The sequence below is a fragment of the Marmota flaviventris genome, chromosome 1 (genome assembly GCF_047511675.1).
Source record: "Marmota flaviventris isolate mMarFla1 chromosome 1, mMarFla1.hap1, whole genome shotgun sequence".
Taxonomy (NCBI): domain Eukaryota; kingdom Metazoa; phylum Chordata; class Mammalia; order Rodentia; family Sciuridae; genus Marmota; species Marmota flaviventris.
In genome coordinates this window covers 147752681-147774869 of record NC_092498.1, presented here as the reverse complement: position 1 = coordinate 147774869, position 22189 = coordinate 147752681, and the positions used below count along the sequence as shown (strand labels likewise).

Sequence of the window (22189 nt, the reverse complement as noted above, 5' to 3'; positions counted from 1 at the left end):
TATTTCTGAACTCCACCAGCACGCTCCACACATGCTCCCGTGAACTCCTCCCGATAGCCACGCGGCTCGTCCAGGAAGCAGCAGCAGGAAATATCCTCCAGAAATCCCTCCTCCTGCACTTCCCTAACCAATGGGAACTCTCCAGGAATCCCCGGGAATCCCCAGGAGAACTCCAAAGTAGCGGCCAAGGCGGATAGAATGCCTCTCCTGTCAACCAATACTATTTATAAAATGCCAGGGTCATTCCGACTCGGCTGTGGCTCTCAGCAGCTGGGGAGGGTGGGGTCCTGTCACACGGCCCAACCTGGCAGACGGCCTAGTGCCCCTGCAGAGGCCATATCGGGGGTGGGGCAAGCAGCCGCCCATTAGGCTCATGGCCAGTACAGGCCTGGCTATGGGGATAGCATAAGGTCCTGGGCACCTGCCTGGGTACCGCCACCTCCCATATGTTGCTTCCTGAGCAGGCCACTCTGCCAGGAGCAAGACAAAGGCTTGGAGCTGCCACCACAGAGGCCATCCCAGCTACTGGTCAGCATCTCACTCTGACACCCACTGCCCCACACCCTTGCCACCGCTGCGAGCCCTGACACTCTTGGCTCCAGCCTTAGGACTCCCCATGTGGCCACCGGATGCCACCTTCATTGCCCTGCAGCTGGACTCCTGTTCCTGCTGCAGGATGAAGATGCTCACTACTGTGCACCTCTGTTGTTGCTTCCCCTGCTTCTGGACTCTTCTGGTGCCTCTGCCACTGTGCAGCAACTGAACTCCCAAACCCCAGCTGGACTCTGACGCTGCCCACCCAGGCCCCACCGTCACTGCCATTCACCCAATGCCTGATGCCCCACCCCTATACCGAGCCTGGAGCCCTGATGCAACTGAGTGTTGCTGCTGCCCCTGCCAGACTCTGGAGCTCTACCCTGCTGCCACCAGACTTTAACATGGACACCAGACAGTGACACTCAGCACCGGGGCCAACTTCATTGCAAGTGCAGCTGGACCCTTCTCACTATGGCAGGACAAAAAGTCTTAAGGCTGGATGCCTCTGTTGTTGACACCACTCTTTCTGGATTCTTCCATTGTCACTGCCACCATAAGTAGGAAGCAAGGGAACTCCCAAATCGCAGCCGGATGTTGACACCTCCACAGACACCCCCACCCCACACCAATACTCAACTCCTGACCTCTGACACCTGATGCCCTATGCCCAAAGCAGCTGCATGTAGCTGCTATTGCTACCAGACGCCACCATTCCATGATGGTACCATTGCAGTGAATTGACCCCAAGGCTGCTGCTGTGCCCAAGACCACAAGAGCTGGGAACCTGGGCATTCTCCATCACAGTCACCTCACCAGAGTCCACTGCATGCTTCCTGCCTTTCGTCCCCAGGACCATCCACTGGTCCTTCAGGACCCTTGAGGAGTTGCGGTGCTAACTCAGGGAACTCATTCAAGGATAAAAAGTGAGTACTTTAAATAAAGGTTGCAGTCCTTACAGCAGGCAGTGGGCGGGGCTAGGTAGGTCCAGATCACTGGTGAGGGGTGGGGGCAGAGCCTGGGGGCTGTTGGTCAGGTTTGGACCTGACCCTGTGGGGCAAGCTAGAGAGAGATCTCTGGTGGCTCTGGGAGTCCAGGCCTGGGAGCACCTTCTGATTCTTTCTCCTGAGCTTCCCACCCTGTCTCCTTCTCCCATCTTCCACTCCTCCCTGAGGGGACTCTGGCTCTTGGAGACAGGGTCATTGGACACTGGGTCTCTGGGGCAGTGGTGTGAGACCCAGATACATTGTAGCAGGTTGAGGACAGCCAGAGTGACTGGACTCTACCCACCTGGACTTGGGGCAAAGCAGCCTCTTTGGAAAATAACCTCCTAGATCTACCAAATTTAGCCTGACATTGGCTTCTTCCAAGAGATTATCAAGAAAAGAAAAAAAAAAAAAAAAGTTTGTCTTGCTAAAGGGTCCTGTGAGGAGAGGCAAAGACTTCAGAGTGGGTAGAGCTGGATTCAAATCCCTCTTACCTGGGTGAACTTGACCAGGGTACAGAACTAGGTACAACTTTGGGTTTGCATCTGGTAAAGTAAATATGGTGAGAAGGATAAGCCAGAGGTAAATGAAGCTGTTGAGAACTATCTAAACTTTGGGAGCCAGGTTGGCATTCAGCATTATTTCCATGCAGAAATATATTCTGAGATTAAGGTTAACTCATTTAGAAATGGACTTTTGGAAGGCAATATTCCTGTGAGGCAGGGAGTTGAAATTTACGTTTTTAGATGAAATATTAATATATGGAAGATCATAAGCCAAAACATAAGATGTTGGATCAGAATCATGATATTATATTTTATATATTTATATTTTCAAATTTGTTTAAAGTTACATTGAGATAACTCTATATATTTCAAGCCTCCTGGGATATCCCCCACCTCTGCCACACACACATGGAGCACTGTCCACAACCCCTTACTCTTCTTTAGTGTCACCAACTATCAGAATACATGTATATATACCTACGCAGGTATACATTATGTAATATTTTGTTCCTTTTGGCCTGTTTTGGAACCTCCCCAAAATAGAATCTCATTCTCACATCCATTCTTCTGCAACTTTCCCTCCTTAATTTGCACTCCTTCAGCTGAGCATCAGGAATAAAGAACCAGCAGACAAGCTTTCAGAAGGACACCAGCCCTGCTCCAGTCACACTGGAAGCTGACTAGCCTGCACACGTCCAAATCTTGAGGAAACATCAGCCCTGCTTCAGCTACCTGGGGGCTGGCTGATCAACACAAGGTGGAAGATAAACTAACCAATAGGAAAATGGACTGTTTTATCCTCTAAGTTGGCTCTTACAGTGTGATTAATTGCCACCCATTACTTCTGTCATATAAATAGTCCTTTCTTTTGCATTGATTCTAGGACAGATAACAATCAAACATGTAGGTAACAATATGAGAAAACTAACCCATTTACCAGTTCAAACCTGAAAGGGCATTATAGTTGGGGTCCAAGCTCACTATTTGGAGGATGGTTTCCTATTCTTAGTAGATTCAAAAGCTTAATTGATATAGAAGGGATTATGCTGTTAACTTGTTTATTGCTTCCATGTTTGTTTCCCCTTTACGTTAAAACTAGTGGGTCTATTATAGAAGCAGCTGTTTAAAAAAAAGAGAGAAACAACAACTACAATAGACATTAGACAAAGCTTTAAAGCAAGAAGATAATGATGCTCTTTGATTTAAAGGATTAAATAATGAGCATCCAAGGGGGTAATGATGTGGTCCCCCAAAGATCCCCCACTTTAACTGTAACACATAAGCCTCTCTTCTAGTCAAGGATATATTTTTAAGAAGTCAGCAGTATTTCTAGAGTGCTCATTGTGTTTTGAGCTCCTCTTTGTTGTGAAGGCCAGGTTTCTTTCTTGTAAAGGCCTGCAAGGCTGGGGTTGTGGCTCAATGGTAGAGCACCTGCTTAGCACATGAGGCATGGGGTTTGATTCTCAGCACCACGTAAAAATAAAGCAAGAAAATAAAGGTACTGTGCCCATCTATAACTTAAAAAAAAATTTAGGTCTCAAATCAAGTTTGTTGATGTGTAAGTTTCTGTTTTCTAAGAATACGGAACAAAAAGTAACTGTTATGTTAACCATTGTGTTGTGTAGCCACCCACTGAGTAGAAATCTCAGAGAATTTCCAGACATGGAGTCCAGAGATTGTTTGGCATTAACCCCTTTGGATTGCTTCAGCTTAAACCTACTTCCTGCAAATTCCTCAGGTGTCCAGCCTCATCTGTCCTACATCAATGCCTGCTTGGAATGCTACAGTGTCCCCATTCTTGAAGGGCATGCAGAGACAGTCTCTCTGACTGTGCCACAGTATGAATTCTATGCAAAGTCATTCATCACAAAACACTAAAGGCAGGTTACACTACAGTGACTCCCTGGAAGTAACGTTAATGTTGCATGATAAAACCTGTACACCTATATTGAATTGCCATGCTATACCCCATAAAGATATACAAATAATATATATGAATAAAAATTTTTAGCCTGGTAGAAAATGTGAGAACTCTGAATGCCATGTTTGATTTTGTGTTATTTTAAATATTATGCTGTAATAATATTTAATATCATTACATTTTTTTAAATCTCAAAAAAATCAGAATTTTGTACCATAATATTGTCAATAAAGCAAACAATTTATTGATTAGGACATATGTTTTCCTGTTTTTAACTCTAACAGTTGAATTAAAGTTTTGTACCAGACACCAACTCCATCAGAATCTCAGTCTGGTGAAGCCACAGCTTGGTGCCTGCCCAAGCAAGTGCCCACATGTGCCTGGCTCTTTGTCACTCAGTAGATAGGAGCTCTGACCCAGGGTGGTGGGACCTGCATTCCAGCCCCCTTAGTGCTCTGCTTTAATTTCTTATCTGTGGGGACTTGTGTCCAATATGCCCCTGGGGCTGATGAAGATCAGTGAGGAACTTCATCAAGTTAAAGAAATCTGGCTGGTCTACTGTGTAAGGAGGGGCATCCTGTCAAAGCTGTCTCTGTGGCTGACTCCCACTCTCTACCTGCTTTCCTGTGTGGTCTTTATGGAAGGCAGGGGAATTTTGTTCACTTGTCATGTAGCCTGCTAGCTCCAAGGCAAAGGGACCCTCCTCTGACCTCTATCTGCCAAACCAAAGAAGATAATTTTTGTCAGTTCTCTAAGGAGATGAGAGAGATTAGATCGCAGTTAATAGTGAGCATTGAAACGCAAACCAATAACAGGGCAATGTCATGGGTTTTCTTTATGTGGTTTTTAAGATTTTCTTTAAATACATTTAAGGCAAGTGGGTAAACAGATAATGGTATACAAATAATCAGAACAGAGGAAGCCAATTAAGAAATACACCAAGAAAAATTAATGGAGTCCTTACTAACTCTTGACAGGATCTGTTGGGGTCATTGAAAAGCTAGAATTTATGGCCATAGGTATCTCAATCTATATCAGAAGAGAAATCGTCTCAGTATTGCAGGAGAAAAAAGTTAAATTCTGTCTGGCCATTGACCCCAATACTCATACTAACATAGCATTTATTTGTAAATGAAGGACCCCCTTAATAGGATGGCCACCATGACAGTTCTGGAGAGGACCAACTAAGGTCAAAAACTCTACTCTTGACATGAAGGAGTGGGGCAACTGAAAGAGTGGTGAAGGTGGACCCAGTTCTCAGGGCAACCATAAAACACCAATGAATTTGGAGACAGCACTGTTTCCTTTGTCGTTCTCTGCTGGGAGCTGATGTACTCTCCTGAGAGTGCTCTTTATTTGAGCCTTACTTTACTTTTACTTATGAAAAGAAAAGTCATCTTGCATGGTTTTTCATGTCTGACTTCAAATTTTCTTTCTTTGGGTCACAAGAAGTGAGATTTGAAGCTTCAACTCCTCACTCTCCTGTGACATCTAACCTGGTGCTTCCACTCAGACTGACAGCCATCTACAGGACAGGCATTTGAACTTCACCCTGTTCCTCTCCCAGCTCTGTTTGAGATAATGACTAACTTAGCCTCTAATATCTTGCATTTTGCTTTGGGATTCTCTGTGTACTCCTTTTCTCTGCCAAAACCTCTTCCATATGTCACACCCGTGCTCTGTTTGCTTGATGTTATTTTTGTTGTCACTGTTCATCTTTTATTCCTGTTAATAACTGTAGTGACAACTTTTTTTTTCCTGCTGACATGCAGATGTACACTCTCTCTTGTTTTTTTTTTTTTTTTTTTTTTTGGTGGCATTCTTTTGAGCAAGGCCATCAGAGAAGCATTGAGGCTCCACTGTTGTGGCTGTTGCCTTATGGTGTCCCCCTGACTCTCTTCAGTAATGAGCATCACACCACCTTCTTTTAGAGGCTATTCCCAGAAGCTGCAGGGCAATGAGTTCCCCATCTTTACCTACGTACAAATCACCTCATGGGGCACTAGTTTAAGATATCTCACAGCTAGGAAAACTTTTCTCAGCTGATGTCTTTTCCTCACCAAAATGGTAGTTATTGCTCTTTCTCTGTGGTACTTTTGCATGAACCCTATGTCCCCTCACATTTATTATTCCAAGGGAAAGCCAAGGAATGCAATGATCCTTGCCCTTTTCTATGTCACTTATCCTATTGTTATTTTTGGACTATGTTTTCAACAGAGTGACACAATAACCCCCGCACCCCCCCCACCACCACCCACTTTTCAAAATCATGCCCATCTTACTCTTAAAATTCTCTGCAAAAGGATTAAGAGTCACTTCTCCAAGTTAAGTCAACTGGCTGGCATAAAGGCATTATTAAACATCTTTCTTCAATAAGATTACCAGCTTCAGCAACAGAGGGTTCAGCAAATGATGCACAAGTAAATATACACACTTACATACATATATAATTTGGACAGGCATTCTACACACAGAATTTTTAAGGAACCACACAGGGATGCCTCCTGGTTCTGGGTTTAAAATGGAATATATGGGAGGGACGCCTTCATACATTCATCTCTCTTGCCTGTCAGTACTGCTGAGGGACTCCTGGGGTATTGACAGACTATGTTTAGGAAGTCTGAACTACAATAGTCTTTCCTTAGTAGACTCATGTTGCAGAGAGGAAGGAAAATGGCCAGAAGTCCCCTACATACAGGCTTTTTTACTGAGGGATCAAAAAGATTTATGTGCTATGTACAGCACTGATGATGCCTTTCTAGCAATGATGAGTCAAAACATTACCGGCTTAGAGTACCCCCCAAACCACACCTTCCTTCCTTTCAACAGTATACTTTATATATATGTCAAAATAGAATTCTCCCACTCTCCTCTGAACTCACCATTATGTACTGCTCCCACTCACTGCCATACTGGTATCCCTCATCATAATCCTGTCCCTATTCAGCCCATTGCCAGGTTACACCCATTGCAAGAGACAAATGGAGAATCTGGACTGGTAGGAATGCAGGTACCTTTTTCTATGCAAGATATAAAACAATTCCAACAGGATTTAGGAAGGTATACTGATGACCCTAATGAATATATAGAGGGATTCCCACATCTGACCAAGGCTTTTGAAGTAATCTAGAGAGATGTAACAGGAATTTTGAGTCAAACTCTAGAAAACAGAGAGAGTCATCAGGAGACAGAAGCTGCTAAGGTTTGGGAGATGATCTATGTAAATATATGACTAACACTGTATACCTGTGGGTCCTTCTGCCATTCCAATTGAGCATCCTCATTGGAATTATGATGAATCACCTGGAAGGTGGCACAGGGATCATGTGATCATTTGTCTCAAGGGAGGACTTAAAAACAGTAGGATGAAACCTACTCCATGCCATTGGCATCAATTGATAAGGAGTTGAGGTGAAATCCCATGGCTTTTGTAGAAAGATTGAAGAAAAGATTAGTAAAATATACAAACTTAGATCCTATATCTCTGGAAGGGCAACTTATTTCAAAAGACAAATTTATTCTCCAATTTGCTCCAGATATTATAAATTACAAAATTGGTAGCAGACCCTGGGAATTCCCTTAAAGGTAGCCATCCAGGTCTTTTATGATTGAACCAGGAGGAAACTTTAAGAGACCTATGAAAAAAGAAAAGAGGAACAAGAGACCAGTTCAATTATTGACTGCAGCTCTTAATGGCCACCCCCTTTTCTCCCCACAGGACCTTTGAGCCTCTGAAGGCATCTGTCATCATTACAGAAAGTGAAGGCACTAGAAGAAAGATCACCCAATTGATGGCAGGCTTCCAAAGACTTCTTGCCCTATATGTGGCAGGAGAGGCCACTGTACACACGCCTGTACTCCCAGTGGCTGGGGAGGCTGAGGCAGGCAACTTTGCAAGTACAAAGCCAGCCTCAGCAAACCATCAAGGCCCTAAGCAACTCAGCAAGACCTTGTCTCTGAATAAAGTATAAAAAATGGTTGGGGATGTTGCTCAGTGGTAAACTGCCCCTGGGTTCAGTTCCTGGTACCCAGCCCCCACAAAAAAAGAGATTTGTGTTTCCCAATAGGTGCCCTGTCCTCACCACCCTTGCCACAGAGACAACTTTTTAGTTGGTGGTTTTCTAGAACTTTCTGGTGGAGGAAATTGCTGGTGTCTGGATACAACTCATTGTATCCAATATTGCTGTGTCTCCTGTTGTATCAATCTTATTGTGATAGTCGTGTCTTCTTGTTTTTCTCACAGGGCATTTGCCTCTAAGATGGTATTAGAATCTGTTTCTCCTACATCAGATATTGTGGCCCCCTGGATAGGCCTTAACTCATAATCAAGAGCATTTCGCTGGTAATGATTTGATTTAATCACCCTTGTCCCTCATATGATTTTGGGTTTCCAACCTTGGCAGGGGTATTAGATAACAGTTAGTAGTGAGCAGTGGAATGCAAACCAGTAACATGGCAAGGTAATGGGTTTTCTTTAAAGTTATTTTTAAGGTTTTTTTTTTAAGTTACTTTTAAGGCAAGTGGGTAACCAGATAAATAGAAAAATAACAGGTATGGAAACCTTAAAGAATAAACAGGGAAAAAAAGACCCCATCATGATACACATCCAGAAAGGAAGATTAATGCACAGGACTTAATGCAGCCACAGTGAGTAAACAGGCTACACACAACCAGATGACGACTCACAAATACTGAGTGGAAAGAGCAAAATGTGCTGTATGTTCCCATCCTTGACACCTTCAAAGCCAGGAGAGACCAACTACTCTTTGGGGTGTGAGGACAAGGTAATGACAAAAGCCAGGGCCAAGGCCATCTTAGGGGTGGAGCAAGCAGGTCAGGAAGAATGTGTGTGTGATTCCATGGTGCTGGGGAAGCTGCAGGTCCTGATTGGGAAGTGGGTGTCAGCCACATTAATGGTGCAATTCGTCAGCCCCCACAGATATACTGTATGTATTTTGCATATATATTTTATTTCACAAAGATCACACAAAAAGGAACCACTCCGACCCTAGGCCTGTGTTGGTCTTCACAGGGCACTGGATCACTCATGTCTTGCCCAGATTGTCTTAATGGGGAAGACTGGGTAGGGAGCTGCCAGGGCCAGAGGACAAGCCACTCAGGTGACCCTGAGCCAATGACCATCAAATACCATTTTCATTCCTTCCCCTGGGGTGTCCTCCTGCCCCCAGCAGTGCCATACATGTGCTCCATACCTCTTGTGGTCTGTTATGTTGACCTGGGGACCTGGCTTCCTGGCTCTGTCAGGCTGCCTGGAGTGGCATTATCTGACCAAGATTTGTTTCTTACAAAAGGGATTGGCTCTGATGAAGTGAGCACCCCTGCATGCATGGTTAATGGACTCTCTGGAATGGTGTCTTTAGTATTCATTTATGTATGTGGTCATCTGCTCACTTACTTACAGTTGGGAAGAACCTTTGACTATGTGTGAAGATACCAGTCATATAACAGTGGGAACTCCATCTCCATGTCAGGCACCTCATCAGGGATACAAGGTAGAATACTTGTCCTTGTGGAGAAGACAGGTGTGAGAACAGAAGACAGGTTCATGTGATGAATGCTGCAGAGCAGTCTGGGGCCCTGTGGGAGCCAGCAGTGAGCAAGGCAGGAAAGGGATCCCTAAAGAACTGATGTTTAGCTGGGCACCGTGGCACACACCTGTAATCTCAGAGGCTACAGAGGCTGAGACAAGAGGATGGTGAGTTCAAAGCCAGCCTCAGCAACGATGAGGCACTAAACAAATCAGTGAGACCCTGTCTCTAAATAAAATACAAAATAGGGCTGGGGATGTAGCTCAGTGGTTGAGTGCCCCTGAGTTCAATCCCTGGTACCAAAATAATAAAAAAGTCATGTTTATATGAAAATCAATAAACCTTACATTATACTACAGAGCAATAAAAGCAAAACCAGCATGGTATTGGCACCAATACATACATGTAGATCAATGGTATAGACTAAAAGACACAGAGACAAACCCACATGAATACAGTTATCTCATACTAGACAAAGGCACCAAAAACATATATTGGAGAAAAAGATAGCCTCTTCAACAATGGTGCTGGGAAAACTGGAAATCCATATTTAGCAAAATGAAATTAAACTCGTATTTCTCACCCTGTGAGAAACTCAACTCAAAGTGCATCAAGAACTTACAACTAGAACAGTGGTATATATACATAATGGAATATTACTAGGCCTTAAAGAATGAAATGATGGAATTTGCTGGTAAATAGATATAGAGCTGGAAAATATTATGCTAAGTAAAATAAGCCAACCCCAAAGAACCAAAGGTCAAATGCTGTCTCTGATATGTAGATTCTAATTCACAATAAGGGAAGGTGTCCAGGGAAGAATAGGGACACTTTGGATTAGACATAGGGCAATGAAAGTAGGAGAGGGGTATGGGGGTAGGTAGCGTAGGAGAATAAATCACACATTATTACCCCATGTGCATATATGATTACACAACCAGTGTAACTTTATATCATGTACAATCAGAGAAATGAGAAGTTATTCTGAACTTACGTATTAAGCGTCAAAATGCATTCTACTTTCATACATAACTAATTAGAACCAAAAAAAGGCAATGTATTTAAGCATGCTAAAAAATTTTAAGATATTTTCACTGGCCCTTTAAGTGACTGTGGACCCTATCTATATGCTGCAGAATCTATATGGGTCAGAAGGATTAGCTGGCCCTCCTTCTGGAGAGTCCACAGTCTGTACAGGAAGGAGAGGCCTGGGATGCAGGTTGCTGGGGGATTTCACTACAGCTGCCAACCTGAGGGCTGAAGGCAGTGCCCAGGCCTGCAGGGTGTGAGTGGCCTCCTTTATGAATTTCCTGCCAGTGTCCATTCTCTACAGCAGCCCCTATTATACACCGTGGCCCATCAGAGTTCCATGTGTGGTGTAGATGGCATTTTATATTACTGGTAGACTTGTTTATTTTCTAACTTTTGAAATACCATATATATTTTTTCAAAATCACCAAATCAAGATAATTAAAATTCTTATTACCTAATTCATTACCTAATAATGAAAGTGACAAAATCAGAAAGTGCCTCTAATTTGTTACACCTTCGTAGAAACCATTATTAACAGCAGCAGCAGCAATGGACACACACAGGCACATCCAAAAACAAATGGCCCCTTTAACAGGCCATGTTTTAACTCCAGATTTGCAAATCTGAAACTTTAATTTTGGTGTAGAAGAAATAAAACAACTTCTGACCTCCTTGTAGTTCTTCTTCAGATAGGCCAGCTCTTCAGTCAGGTTCTCAATCTGCATCTCCAGGTCAACTCTGGCCAGGGTCAGCTTGTCCAGCACCTTTATCAGGCCATTGATGTCAGCCTCCACAGTCTGGTGTAGAGCCAGGTCATTCTCATACCTGAAAATCTGTTTATTCTTTTTTTTTTAATTTTTATTGTTGGTTGTTCAAAACATTACATAGTTCTTGATATATCATATTTCACACTTTGATTCAAGTGGGTTGTTTAACTATTCAACACAATGATTTGGACAAGGCCAACATTTCCAATGTTGGCAAAAATTATCTGACAAAACAAAGGGAAACATGAAAAATGAAGTCCTAATATACATGTAGGTTACAAATATATTTTTGGCACAAAATTCAAGTGGTAACATTAAATTCTCTTTCATTAAGAATTTTCTTTAAAAGTGATATTTAAACTACAGCCTGAGGATGCAAAATCAAGGGATGATGGTAAAACTCTACTCTCATTTCAAGTTCTAACAACAACCCTTTAAGACAAATAGTATTATTCTTATTTTATAGAAGAGGCAACTGAGGTTCAGAGAAGTCACCCAGCTAACATGTGGCAAAAGAAGGACTCAAATTCCTGGCTGCATAATGTAAAAGGGAGGAATTGAAGAGGCTGTGGTCAGTCATGGCCAGGAAAAATGGTAACATCAGTGGAAAGTGCCTATGTAGGCTCAAGAGAGACACTGATAGTAGAAGTGATAGGATATTAGAGAGGTGTCAAAGAAGACTCCCTGTTTCTGTCTTGATAAATGAGAAGGACAGTGATTAAAAAATACCAAGGTGGAGAAAAGGGAGAAGCAGGTTAGGAGAAAAAAAATAATTTATCTAAATTTGGTGCATTGTACTTCATTAAAAATAATAAAATATATGTATATATATTCATATGTATGCAACACACACACACACACACACACACACACACACACATACACACACACACAGTTGATTCAATGAAATTACAATGAGGATAATTCCCTGCCTAGAACCCGTGCCTTGTGTCCATCCCTTCTTCAATACCAGCATTCTCTTGCACATTTGAGTCTTTGTTCCTCCCAATAATTAAATAAATTAAATAATTCTGATTCTTGGGCCCTCCAGTACCCAACCCCAGGCACATCAGGACCAGGAGAACCACTAAGGAGGATTCTGTCCTTGGCCACCCCACCTTTTCCCTCAGAAGCCACCCCACAATTTCTCCTCATCTTCTCACAATCTCCATTGTCTGAAGAGGCCAGGCAAAGGCAGGAGTCTGCTCAGGGGCCTTGTCCTTCTGCTCCTCAGAGCATCCTGCGTGTGCAGATCTGGCCCCACAGACATGCCATCTCTGCAGCCACCCAGCAAACTATTCAGAAGTTCCCTACCTTTGGTTAATTCACATCTGTTGTAGTCTTGAAATTCCTAAGATATTTAGCAGGAGGTTTCATATGCTCATTTTGCACCAGGCCCCACAAATTCTGCAGCCACCTGTATACAAATGTCCACATCACACTGGTACAAGCTACTGAGGGGCAGCCTCTCTGATCTGTGAGTAGCAACCTCATTTCTAGCTAGGAAGACCCACTGCCTTAAATTACAGGGAGGTACAGGGGGAAAAAAAAAAGCTCAATTTCTTTGTTTCTATGAAACACACAGCTTTAGGTGCGATTTTATGTTTCTTTCTAGGTAATAACTTAGGAGGACCCCTTGGGGACAGAATGCAGAAATAACATATTTTGGACCATTAACTGTGCCTTATTGTTTTTTTATGGCTTAGAGTGGAGTCTGCTCTGAGTTTTTGTGGCCCTAAGTTACAGGCAGGAAGCGTGGGCTGCTTAAATATGACAGGGAGCCCTGGGGAGGCAGAGGAAGGAGTGGTTGAAGGATCCCAGTCTGGCTCTTGAAGCCCCAACTGCCACCCAGCTCTAGCCAGGTTTAACAATCTTCTGTTACCAGCTTGGGGGGGTAGAGGGCACTCACCTGTGCTCCTGGCTTAGCCCTACTTGACATGAAAATCTTGAAAATTCACATTACCAATACATCATGTCGGAAGATTCTTACTTCTTTCAAAGTTCTTCATGAGACAGACAAAAATTCAGTGTCAAGCCTGAAACATGAGCATTTAAGTTCTCTTTGTGCATTCTGCTTTCTGAAAATTTAAATATTTCTAGTGTGATCAAAGGAAAAAAAAGAAGTGTTGCTAATTAGATATTTGCAAGTCAGGACTACTTTCCTTGAATCCAAAATTTAATACTACTTATCCTCAGTGTTGAAAATTCTGAAGTTCAACAGTGGAAATGTTTCTGGTCATGGTGGGGGTCACTAGATGAGGAAGGAGGCTCTGTTTTTACTGCTGGGGAGTTTACAGCATGTAACTAACTGAGGAAGGATGTTCTTCATTTCAGGGACTTCCATGAGCAGCACAGCTGCTCCCAGTCCTATCATTGTATAATACCCATGCCCAACTTGCTTTCACCCAATTTATAAAAGATTAATAGGCTAATGTAATGAGATAGTGCCCTAATTTCAGTAATATTTCCATTTATCGTAGAAAAACAATAATTTAATCATAAAATATATTTTTAAGGTACTCAATTCAATGACTTAAACATGACTACCTTTATTGAATTACATCATTTTAAATTTAATAGCATCAAGAATGACATTTGTACACATTTCATTTATAGGGAGCATTCAGAAAGTTTCATAACAATGTTCCATTCTTTCCTTCCAAATTAACCTTTCATATTTCTAGAAAATTAACATAAACCAAATTCTAACTTCAAAAAAGAACATTTGCCTTGGCTCATGTTTAATTATGGGCCTAGCTCCTATAGTATATTCATCACTGTTGGCCATGGATTTTACCTGTTTAAAAATTTTAAATGCTTTGTCATTTTTAGTAAGACAGGCACAAATTGCAAACTTAAATCAATAATTAAAGCAAATTATGTCTTAGCATACCCTCTGGTATATTTGAAACTAATCTCTGCCCCCTGTCCAAATACCACTTTGTTTAGAAGAGTACAAGAAAATATAGTTCTCCTACATTGTTTCCTAGGTCTATTCAAAGAATCCTCTTAAATGCAAAGAGCAACCTGTGTGGTTCCAGAGAAAGCATGTGGCTTCACATAAACAATGGATACAAAACTCTGCTGATGATGGTTCAGTTACCATGGGATAACACTTGGAACATCAAGCCAACAAATGACTGATCTGAATTTTTGCACATGTTCATGGATAGTAGAGATGACAATAGAAAACTCGGTATTTTTAGCTTATCCAATATTAATATTACCTTGTAATGCATCATTGTCCATCTCCATGTCATAAGAGATACTGTTTTTCTATATTGTCTCCTATAGATGGACACAATACCTTTATTTTATTTATTCATTTTTATGTGGTGCTGAGGATCAAACCAGTGCCCCATGTGTGCTAGGCAAGTGCTCTATCACTGAGCTATAACCTCAGCCTGTTTGCTATGTTCATATTCATACCTGAAGTCATTTTAGGGCCACAATAAAGTTAACCTTTATTTTGTCACAGACACAAAAGCTTGATTAAGAATGTTAACCACAAGACCAGTCACAATTTCTAAATCAAAATGCAGTGTCTCTGGCTAAGTGTGAAAAATATATAGATCAAATCAGTTGTCAAGAATCAGAAAATGCTTCTAAGATGAAGTTACTGGGATTAAGTGATTTGGCCAAGGTGAACTGAGAAGGTCATAGATTTAAAAACAAAACTGTCTTACCATTGCTCTGTGGTTAACACCATGTTGATCACAGTTCCTATAAATGGATTTCCAAGTCCATTATCATTTTCAACAAAAATCCTGGTGTTTATTCATATCTTCACCACAATGAAAGTTAGCTTGATACTTGAAGAAAAATTAGGATGTTTACTCAATCTCATCTCCAAATAATTCATGGCAAGAGAACATCACACACTTAGGACCTGTTTAAAAGCCTCTAGACAGTATCCACCTTCCCAAAAGCCCAGTTTACAGTCTTGGTTGCACGTTACCAAACAGAGCAGCAAAGGAGGAGGACTCTTTTCAGAGCCACCCTTATCCTAGGTGAAGGGGCCTTTCCTCTCAACCTCAGGACCACTCCTGCTGACTATGCTGGGCATCAGGCCCCACAAACAGATAAGGTTGAGGAGACAGGGGAGAGGGAGCCCCAGAGCACAGAGACTTAGAAATTCTGGGATCAAAGGAGTGATACCTGCAATCCACAGAAATGTTGTTATTCACAGAAATCTATGAACCTCTAAGGCTGATGAGTGCTCCACACAGTGCTCCATAAAAACAAACAGGGGAAAGATGCTGCCACAACACTGTGCTCTGCACCCTGACTCAGTGTGAATCACTGAAGCCCACTGTGTGCATCAAGCCCCTTTCTATCTCTTCACATGTCACTTTGTTTTTTTTTTTCCCTCCCTGAGAACACATTTTTCTCAGTACAGCTTACATCATCTGAACTGGACAGTTTATGTGCTAACCTATGTGTGCACTGATTTTCTAAGCAGCTCATGAGCTGGGGTATTTCATGGTCAAGCAAGGCCTGAAGCTGTCCATCTTCCACTCCATCTCAGTAGACCACAAAAGATTGTGGCACACGTGGTTATGTTTCTAAACCAGCAACTCAAGGCACCTAGAAGGATGTAAATCAACCTCCACTTGAGACAAACTGGCCTTTGCTATTTTTGATAATGTCAGGGTTCACCTTTCAACACTGTAACTTTCAAGACAGTTTCAATCACAGCCTCCAACTTCAGAATAGTCCAGGGTCTCTTTCATTTATTTACGTATTTAGTCTATGGTTCTCAACAACAGGACTATTGAAATTTGAGACACACAACTCTTGGTGATGTCGGGGGGTGTGGTTGTGTCATGCACAGTGGGGTGTTTTGCAGCATTTCTTATCTCTACCTGCTGGACTACATGCCAGCACACCACCATCCCAGTGTGGCAACAAAAAATGTTTTCAGTTATGAATGAATGGTCTCTGGGGGCACTATCTCCACTTGTGGAAAACTACTGATGTAGAGTTGGTACCTGAACCCCAGGCTGAATTTGCAAACAGCTCATCAATCCATCCGCAAGCTCCTCTCCTGGTTCCTAGAAGATACATTGAGAGTACCACCTGTCTGATGAAAAAATAAATGAGCTGGAATCTTAAAATTTCAGAATCATTTCGATTCTGAATTAATATATGACAAAACCTATATGTGTGTATATGTCCATTATACATACATACATACACACACCAGTAGCCAAAGAATCCAATTAAGTATCAATTCTTTCACATATCTATAATGATCAAGGTATCACTCTCTTCTGATATCTTCATCACCTTAGAAGGGCTTTTGAGTACACATAAATAAGAACTGTTAACATTACTACAAATTATTCATGTTGTCAACCTGCATGACTACTGTAGTTTCATCTGCTGGGAAATGTGACCAAGTTCCTAGAGATTCCTGCTTTGGTCTCTGTGTCTTAAGCAACGGCTCATCCAGATAATCATCTGCGGGAGCAACTTGCTTTGCAAGAGTGACAGCTATTGTGACAACTTCAGCATGTCCACTAAAATCATAAGATATCCCAAGTTGCTATCCCTTTACTGTTCACTTCAGAGTGAGCACACCTGACCACCTGACATTGTGTGCTATCCTTATGTGTCTGCCTCTTATCAGGATTTAACCTCCGTGATTTACCATTGGCATTTGGTTCTGTTTTCTCTGCTGCACTGCCAGTATTTGGACCTAGAAAATGCTTCCAAATGTCCACTCAGTGCATGGTGACACTGTCTTCCTATTATTGCAACATTATTTTCTAATTTCAAAGAAAAACGCATGCAAAATACTGTGTTGAAATGGAGAATGCCTGGGGAAAATGATGTAAACTGTGCAAATGAAGATGGATTTTCCCTAAAGAACACTCTGGAATTATTCTCTAGTAGAACACAGACATCAATTGTGGTGGTGACAGTGGGGAATCTATGAGGACCACATATCAAATACACAAGGGCTACACACTCATTTTAAGGTGTTGTATGTTTTCTACTCTAAGGATGAGGGGGAAATGGTTCAAAGAGAAAAGGGGAAGTGTGGAAATACAGATGCACATCTCCATTAGTGGGTACATTACATAGAAAGGCCTGAAGAAGTCAAGATTCTATACTTACAGGCCTCTAGCAGCAAGGACTTGATGTGCCCTGGCTGGTCAGAAGATGGGAGGTAAGGGGGTGTGCAAAGAAATGTGGACAACCTCTAAGAGCCTAGATTGACCTGGAGCTGATAGCCAGCAAGGCATTGGGACCTCAGTGCTACCGCCAGAAGGAAATGACTTCTGCCCCACCCACAAGAGCCTAGAAGAGGACCACAAGCCTCCAGATGAGAATGTGGCTTGGCCAACAACTTAATCTCTATCTCATGATATCCTGAGAGCCCTGTGGTGCCAACTGTCTCACCCAAAGATCTACACAAAAGCAGGTATTGTCAGCTGCTACTTTTGTGCTCTGTTAGAAAAAAATGAATTAATAATTCATGCAAAATATTTTGGGAGTAGGGAGTATAACTATGCCAGAAAACTGGGACAGCTCATGTCTAAGAACTACTTGTCTAAACTCCCAATGAATATGAGTCAGGTCCACCTCTTCTGTTTGGTGAACAGATGGTGACCAACTAAATGTCTGCCAAAGCTTACTCACTTATCTAATTCCTCATTGGTGCTCTCCACAAATCCTGCACTTGCCTTTGTCTTTTCCAACTTTTTTCAAAAAAGTAGTACATTTAGAACAGAATATTAACAAAAGTTAATGGTTAGATTAAAAAAAGTAGACTCTTAAACTTCACCTTGTACAAATAAAAGAGAAGGTAATACCTCCACCTTCCAGAGGGCTCCTCCCATCTTACCATTCATCTGCTGGGCAACCTTTGTGGTCATGGTCAGTAGCATCAGTACCACATGTACTGGCTTAGAGTCGGGCTATGAAAACATAAGTTTTTTTTAAAAAAATTTGTATAATACCTGTTTTCCCATTATTGGGGAGTATACAAACCACCCCGAAAGCAAGCTGACACTAAACTCTTTAAGACAGAGTAACAATAAGAAAAAAACCATCTCAAGGTAGACCACTGAGAAACTAGAGTCTGTTAAGTGACTACTGGAATCTAAGAAAGCGGAGGGTATAGAATCACATTCCATCCCACAACTGTGAGGAGTGGAAGAAAAAGGCTGTAGAATTGGCAATTTGCCAGCATGCATCCAATGCTTAAGTGTGCAAAATCCTTTATTGTGGGCTGGGGTTGTGGCTCAGTGGTAGAGCACTTGCCTCGTATGTGCAAGGCCCTGGCTTTAATCCTCAGCACCCCTTAAGAATAAATAAATAAATTAAAAAATTCCTTTGTCACAGTGACTCAAATTCTAGGAAATTAGGGTGAAGTTAACAAGAATGGGTTGAAAGTGTTGACGGAAGGATCCAGGATCAGGAGAGTCACCATTTGTAGGATGATCTTCATATGTAAGGCACTTACTAAATAATTTATTTAATGCAGCTCATTCCTTTTTTTAAAAAAATACCTTTATTTTATTTATTTTTACATGGTGCTGAGGATTGAACCCAGAGTCTCACACATGCTAGCTGAGTGCTTTACCCCTGAGCCACAACCCCAGCCCTGACCCAGTTCATTCTTTCAGTGATCCACTAAATAAGTATTATTATCCCCATTTTATCACTGAGTAAATAAGGTTGGGAGTTCCTAGAAACTGCCTGGTTTACAAGGTGTCCAACACTACTTAGAACACTAAGCCATTAGGAAGAGTGTCTTCCACTTAATCTGTACCTGACTTTAATGGGGAAAAAAAAATCTTTGGTTTTTTAAACCATATGAAACCTTAACATTGAATGAATAAAATACATTCCAAAGTTGCCTATGTAGACTACAATCATGTTGTACTATTTAAATATATATGGTTATGTAAGTTACATAAAATATTCATAAATATGAATGAAGTGATATTAAAAATATGTAATAATCTGAATAGCACAACTAATGACCAGTTAGAATAGATACCAGTTATAGGGGACAAACAGAGTCCTGAGTCCTGGAGATTGCTTCTGTAGTAAATGGTAGTTTTGGTTTTTTTTTTTGAGGTAGATTTTGGTAAAATCCAGAATGTTCTAGGGGAATGTCCAATGTAGACAAAGTTACTCTGAGAGTTTGAGGCAGCAGCTATTTACCAATAAGAAAAAATTTTAATATTACAATGCCTGATGAAAATGTGCCAGTGCTTTCTGGCTGAACAGCAGCCGTGAATATACAGAAATACCAAGGACATACATGAAAAGGAAATAATTCCATTAGGTACAGAGGTATAACTTGGGAAAACATACTTTTTTTAAAAAAATCTTTAAATGTTAGATATATGTATCTAAAAAGTCACAATATACATAAACTATTATAGGTTGAACATTCTTATTAAAATAAAAAAATTCAAAAGAGATTGACAAAAATAAAGCTGGGCACCGTGGCACATGCCTGTCATCCCAGAGACTCAGGAGGTGAGGCAGGAGGCCGACAAATTCAAGGCCAGTCTCAGAGCATAGCAAGACCCTGTCTCAAAATAAAAATTATAAAGGTCTCAGGATGTGACTCAATGGTAAAACAGCCCTGGGTTCAACCCTCAGTATCTCCCCCCCCCCCAAAGAGACTATTAGGAACAGATGAAAGAACATAAAACACACTGTGAAGAAATATGAATGTTTCACTGAAAATAAAACAAACACAAAAACATCTGTTTTCCAGCAGTAGAAGATAATAAAGAAACAAAAAAGAAAGTGTAATCACCATTTCAGACGTGTCATCCGAGGTTCATCCTTTCATTTCATCGACTTCGCTCTTCAGTGCTGATACCCTTTGTAGCTCTTCTTGGGTGTAAATATATCAGATATAACCTTTTTCTCCTCAGTAGTTTGCTGTAAGTAAGATACAAAAAAAAAAAAACAACACAAAATGCGTGTCAATATTTTGCAGGAGCCCATATGAAGTATGCAGACTTCATATTTTACAAAAAAATTATAAATAATAAGTTTGTTTAGAATTTTAAAGGACAATCTTAATGACTTTAAATATTACTTCATTCAATTACTGCCTCTCCATGTTACCAACCTATACTAGATTTCACTATGGTACCCTCAGGTGCAGAGGTGATATTTCTAATTGTTGTCTTTACAATAACACTACATATTAGTACAGAACCTGAAACAGGGTCATACTCAATAAATACTTGATGAATGAATGAATTCTCAGGTGATAAGTTGTTCTTGCATTTGCTCACTCACCCGATATTTACTGTATGTTTAACTGTGCCAAGCACAGCTCTAGGCACCAGAAGATAGCAGTGCACAAAGAAAGCGGGGGCGGGGGGGGGGATCCCTTCCCTCCACTGAGCCTACTACTTCTAGTGGGAAAACTAAGCAACATGCAAATAAATAAATAATAAATAAATAAATACAGATTGTGTGAGGTAAGAATGGGGTTGAAATCTTAAATCATAAGATGATTAGAGAAGGTTTTCCTGAAGTGATATCTGAGCAAAGTCCTGAAGGAAATGAGGGAGTAAGTCTCTAGCAAAGGAATAGAAACAGGAGGTATAGTTTAGGAGAAAAACCTAGAGAGTACAGCACCCTAGAAGACAAGGGAGAAAAATTTATGGGAAGAAGTAGTGAACAACTAGGTCAAATATGAAATATTGCTAAAAGATCAAGTAAGAAAAGAACTAAGAACTGATCATTGGAGTTAGCAATGGAAAGGTATTTGGGATCTGACAAGAAAAATTGCAGTGGAATGGTTGGTTTGGAAACCTTTCTGAAGGTGGTCCCAAGAGAATGGAAGAACCAAAAGGTGAGAAAGATAAAGGAGGAAGAGTTGGGATTTTAGCCTGGGACTTAGAGGGATAGAAGGGAAAAATAAAAAGAAGGTAGAGGGAAATACAAAGAATTAGCCAAAAATTCTAGTGTGATTTCCCCTTTAGGCATTACCAAAATCCTAAGCTGTGCACAAGCAGAGTAGGACTCTCAGAAACCAAACGGAAATCAGCAGATGATTGTTAAAGAGCTGAGCAAGGATATCAACAGTTTCACACTGCTAGGGAAATGGTGGTAGGGATTCAAGCCTTGTCAAGGTGTAGAGGCCTTGCTAAATACCCTAGGCTATCAGCTGAAGTCTCAGAAGAGCTACTTCCTTAGAAGTATGGTAAGAGCTAGGTTCTACAAGTCAAAACCACTGTCTAAGTAAGCTTCTGCCACAGATTAGGAGTAAGCTACAACTAAAAAAAATGTCAACTCTAACAAAAACCACCCTCAAATAGATCAAAGTGATCTTCCAGAAAAAAACAACAACATTGCATTCTCTTTAAAGGAAGACAAAAGGATGAGGTGTAGCTCAAGTGATAAAGCACTTGTTTAGCATGTGCAAGGCTCTGAGCTCAATCACCAGCACAGGAAAAAACAAAAACAAAAACAAAAACCAAACACAAATACAGCTGGGCCTTGAAATTTCAATCACATTTAACGCCTTAAATTTTGTATGTAAGCAAAGTAACAGAGTCAAATGACTGAAAATCAAGAAGAAAAAATATAAGACAATAGGAATAGATGCTCAAGTGAAATAATTTATCTGATAGGTACTTTAAAATAGTTGTGATTAATGTACTTAAAAAAATAAAAGTTGGAGATTACGAACGACTGGAATCTAAGTAGAAATAGGACCAAATGGAAAACCTAGAACTGAGAAACATAACTGACAATAAGAATTCAAAAAATGGATCAAATAGCACATGAGGCTCCTCCTACCAATTCTCCCTCCTCCCTCTCCCTACACAGGTATTGAAACTGTATCACAATCCGAAGGCTCTCCTGGTCTCTTTCTCTTCCTTTCCCTTTATTCTTTACA

General features: G+C 41.2%; 1 protein-coding gene across 1 annotated transcript in view; it reads right to left on the bottom strand.

Annotated features, from left to right (window-relative positions):
* The window catches only part of LOC139706026 (piwi-like protein 3), a 79910-nt gene that overhangs the window by 35217 nt on the left and 22504 nt on the right, over positions 1 to 22189 (bottom strand). Inside the window, 3 exon segments of the mRNA XM_071613303.1 lie at positions 6830 to 6886; positions 7194 to 7250; positions 11197 to 11325. Of these exon segments, the coding sequence (XP_071469404.1) occupies positions 6830 to 6886; positions 7194 to 7250; positions 11197 to 11325 (243 nt within the window).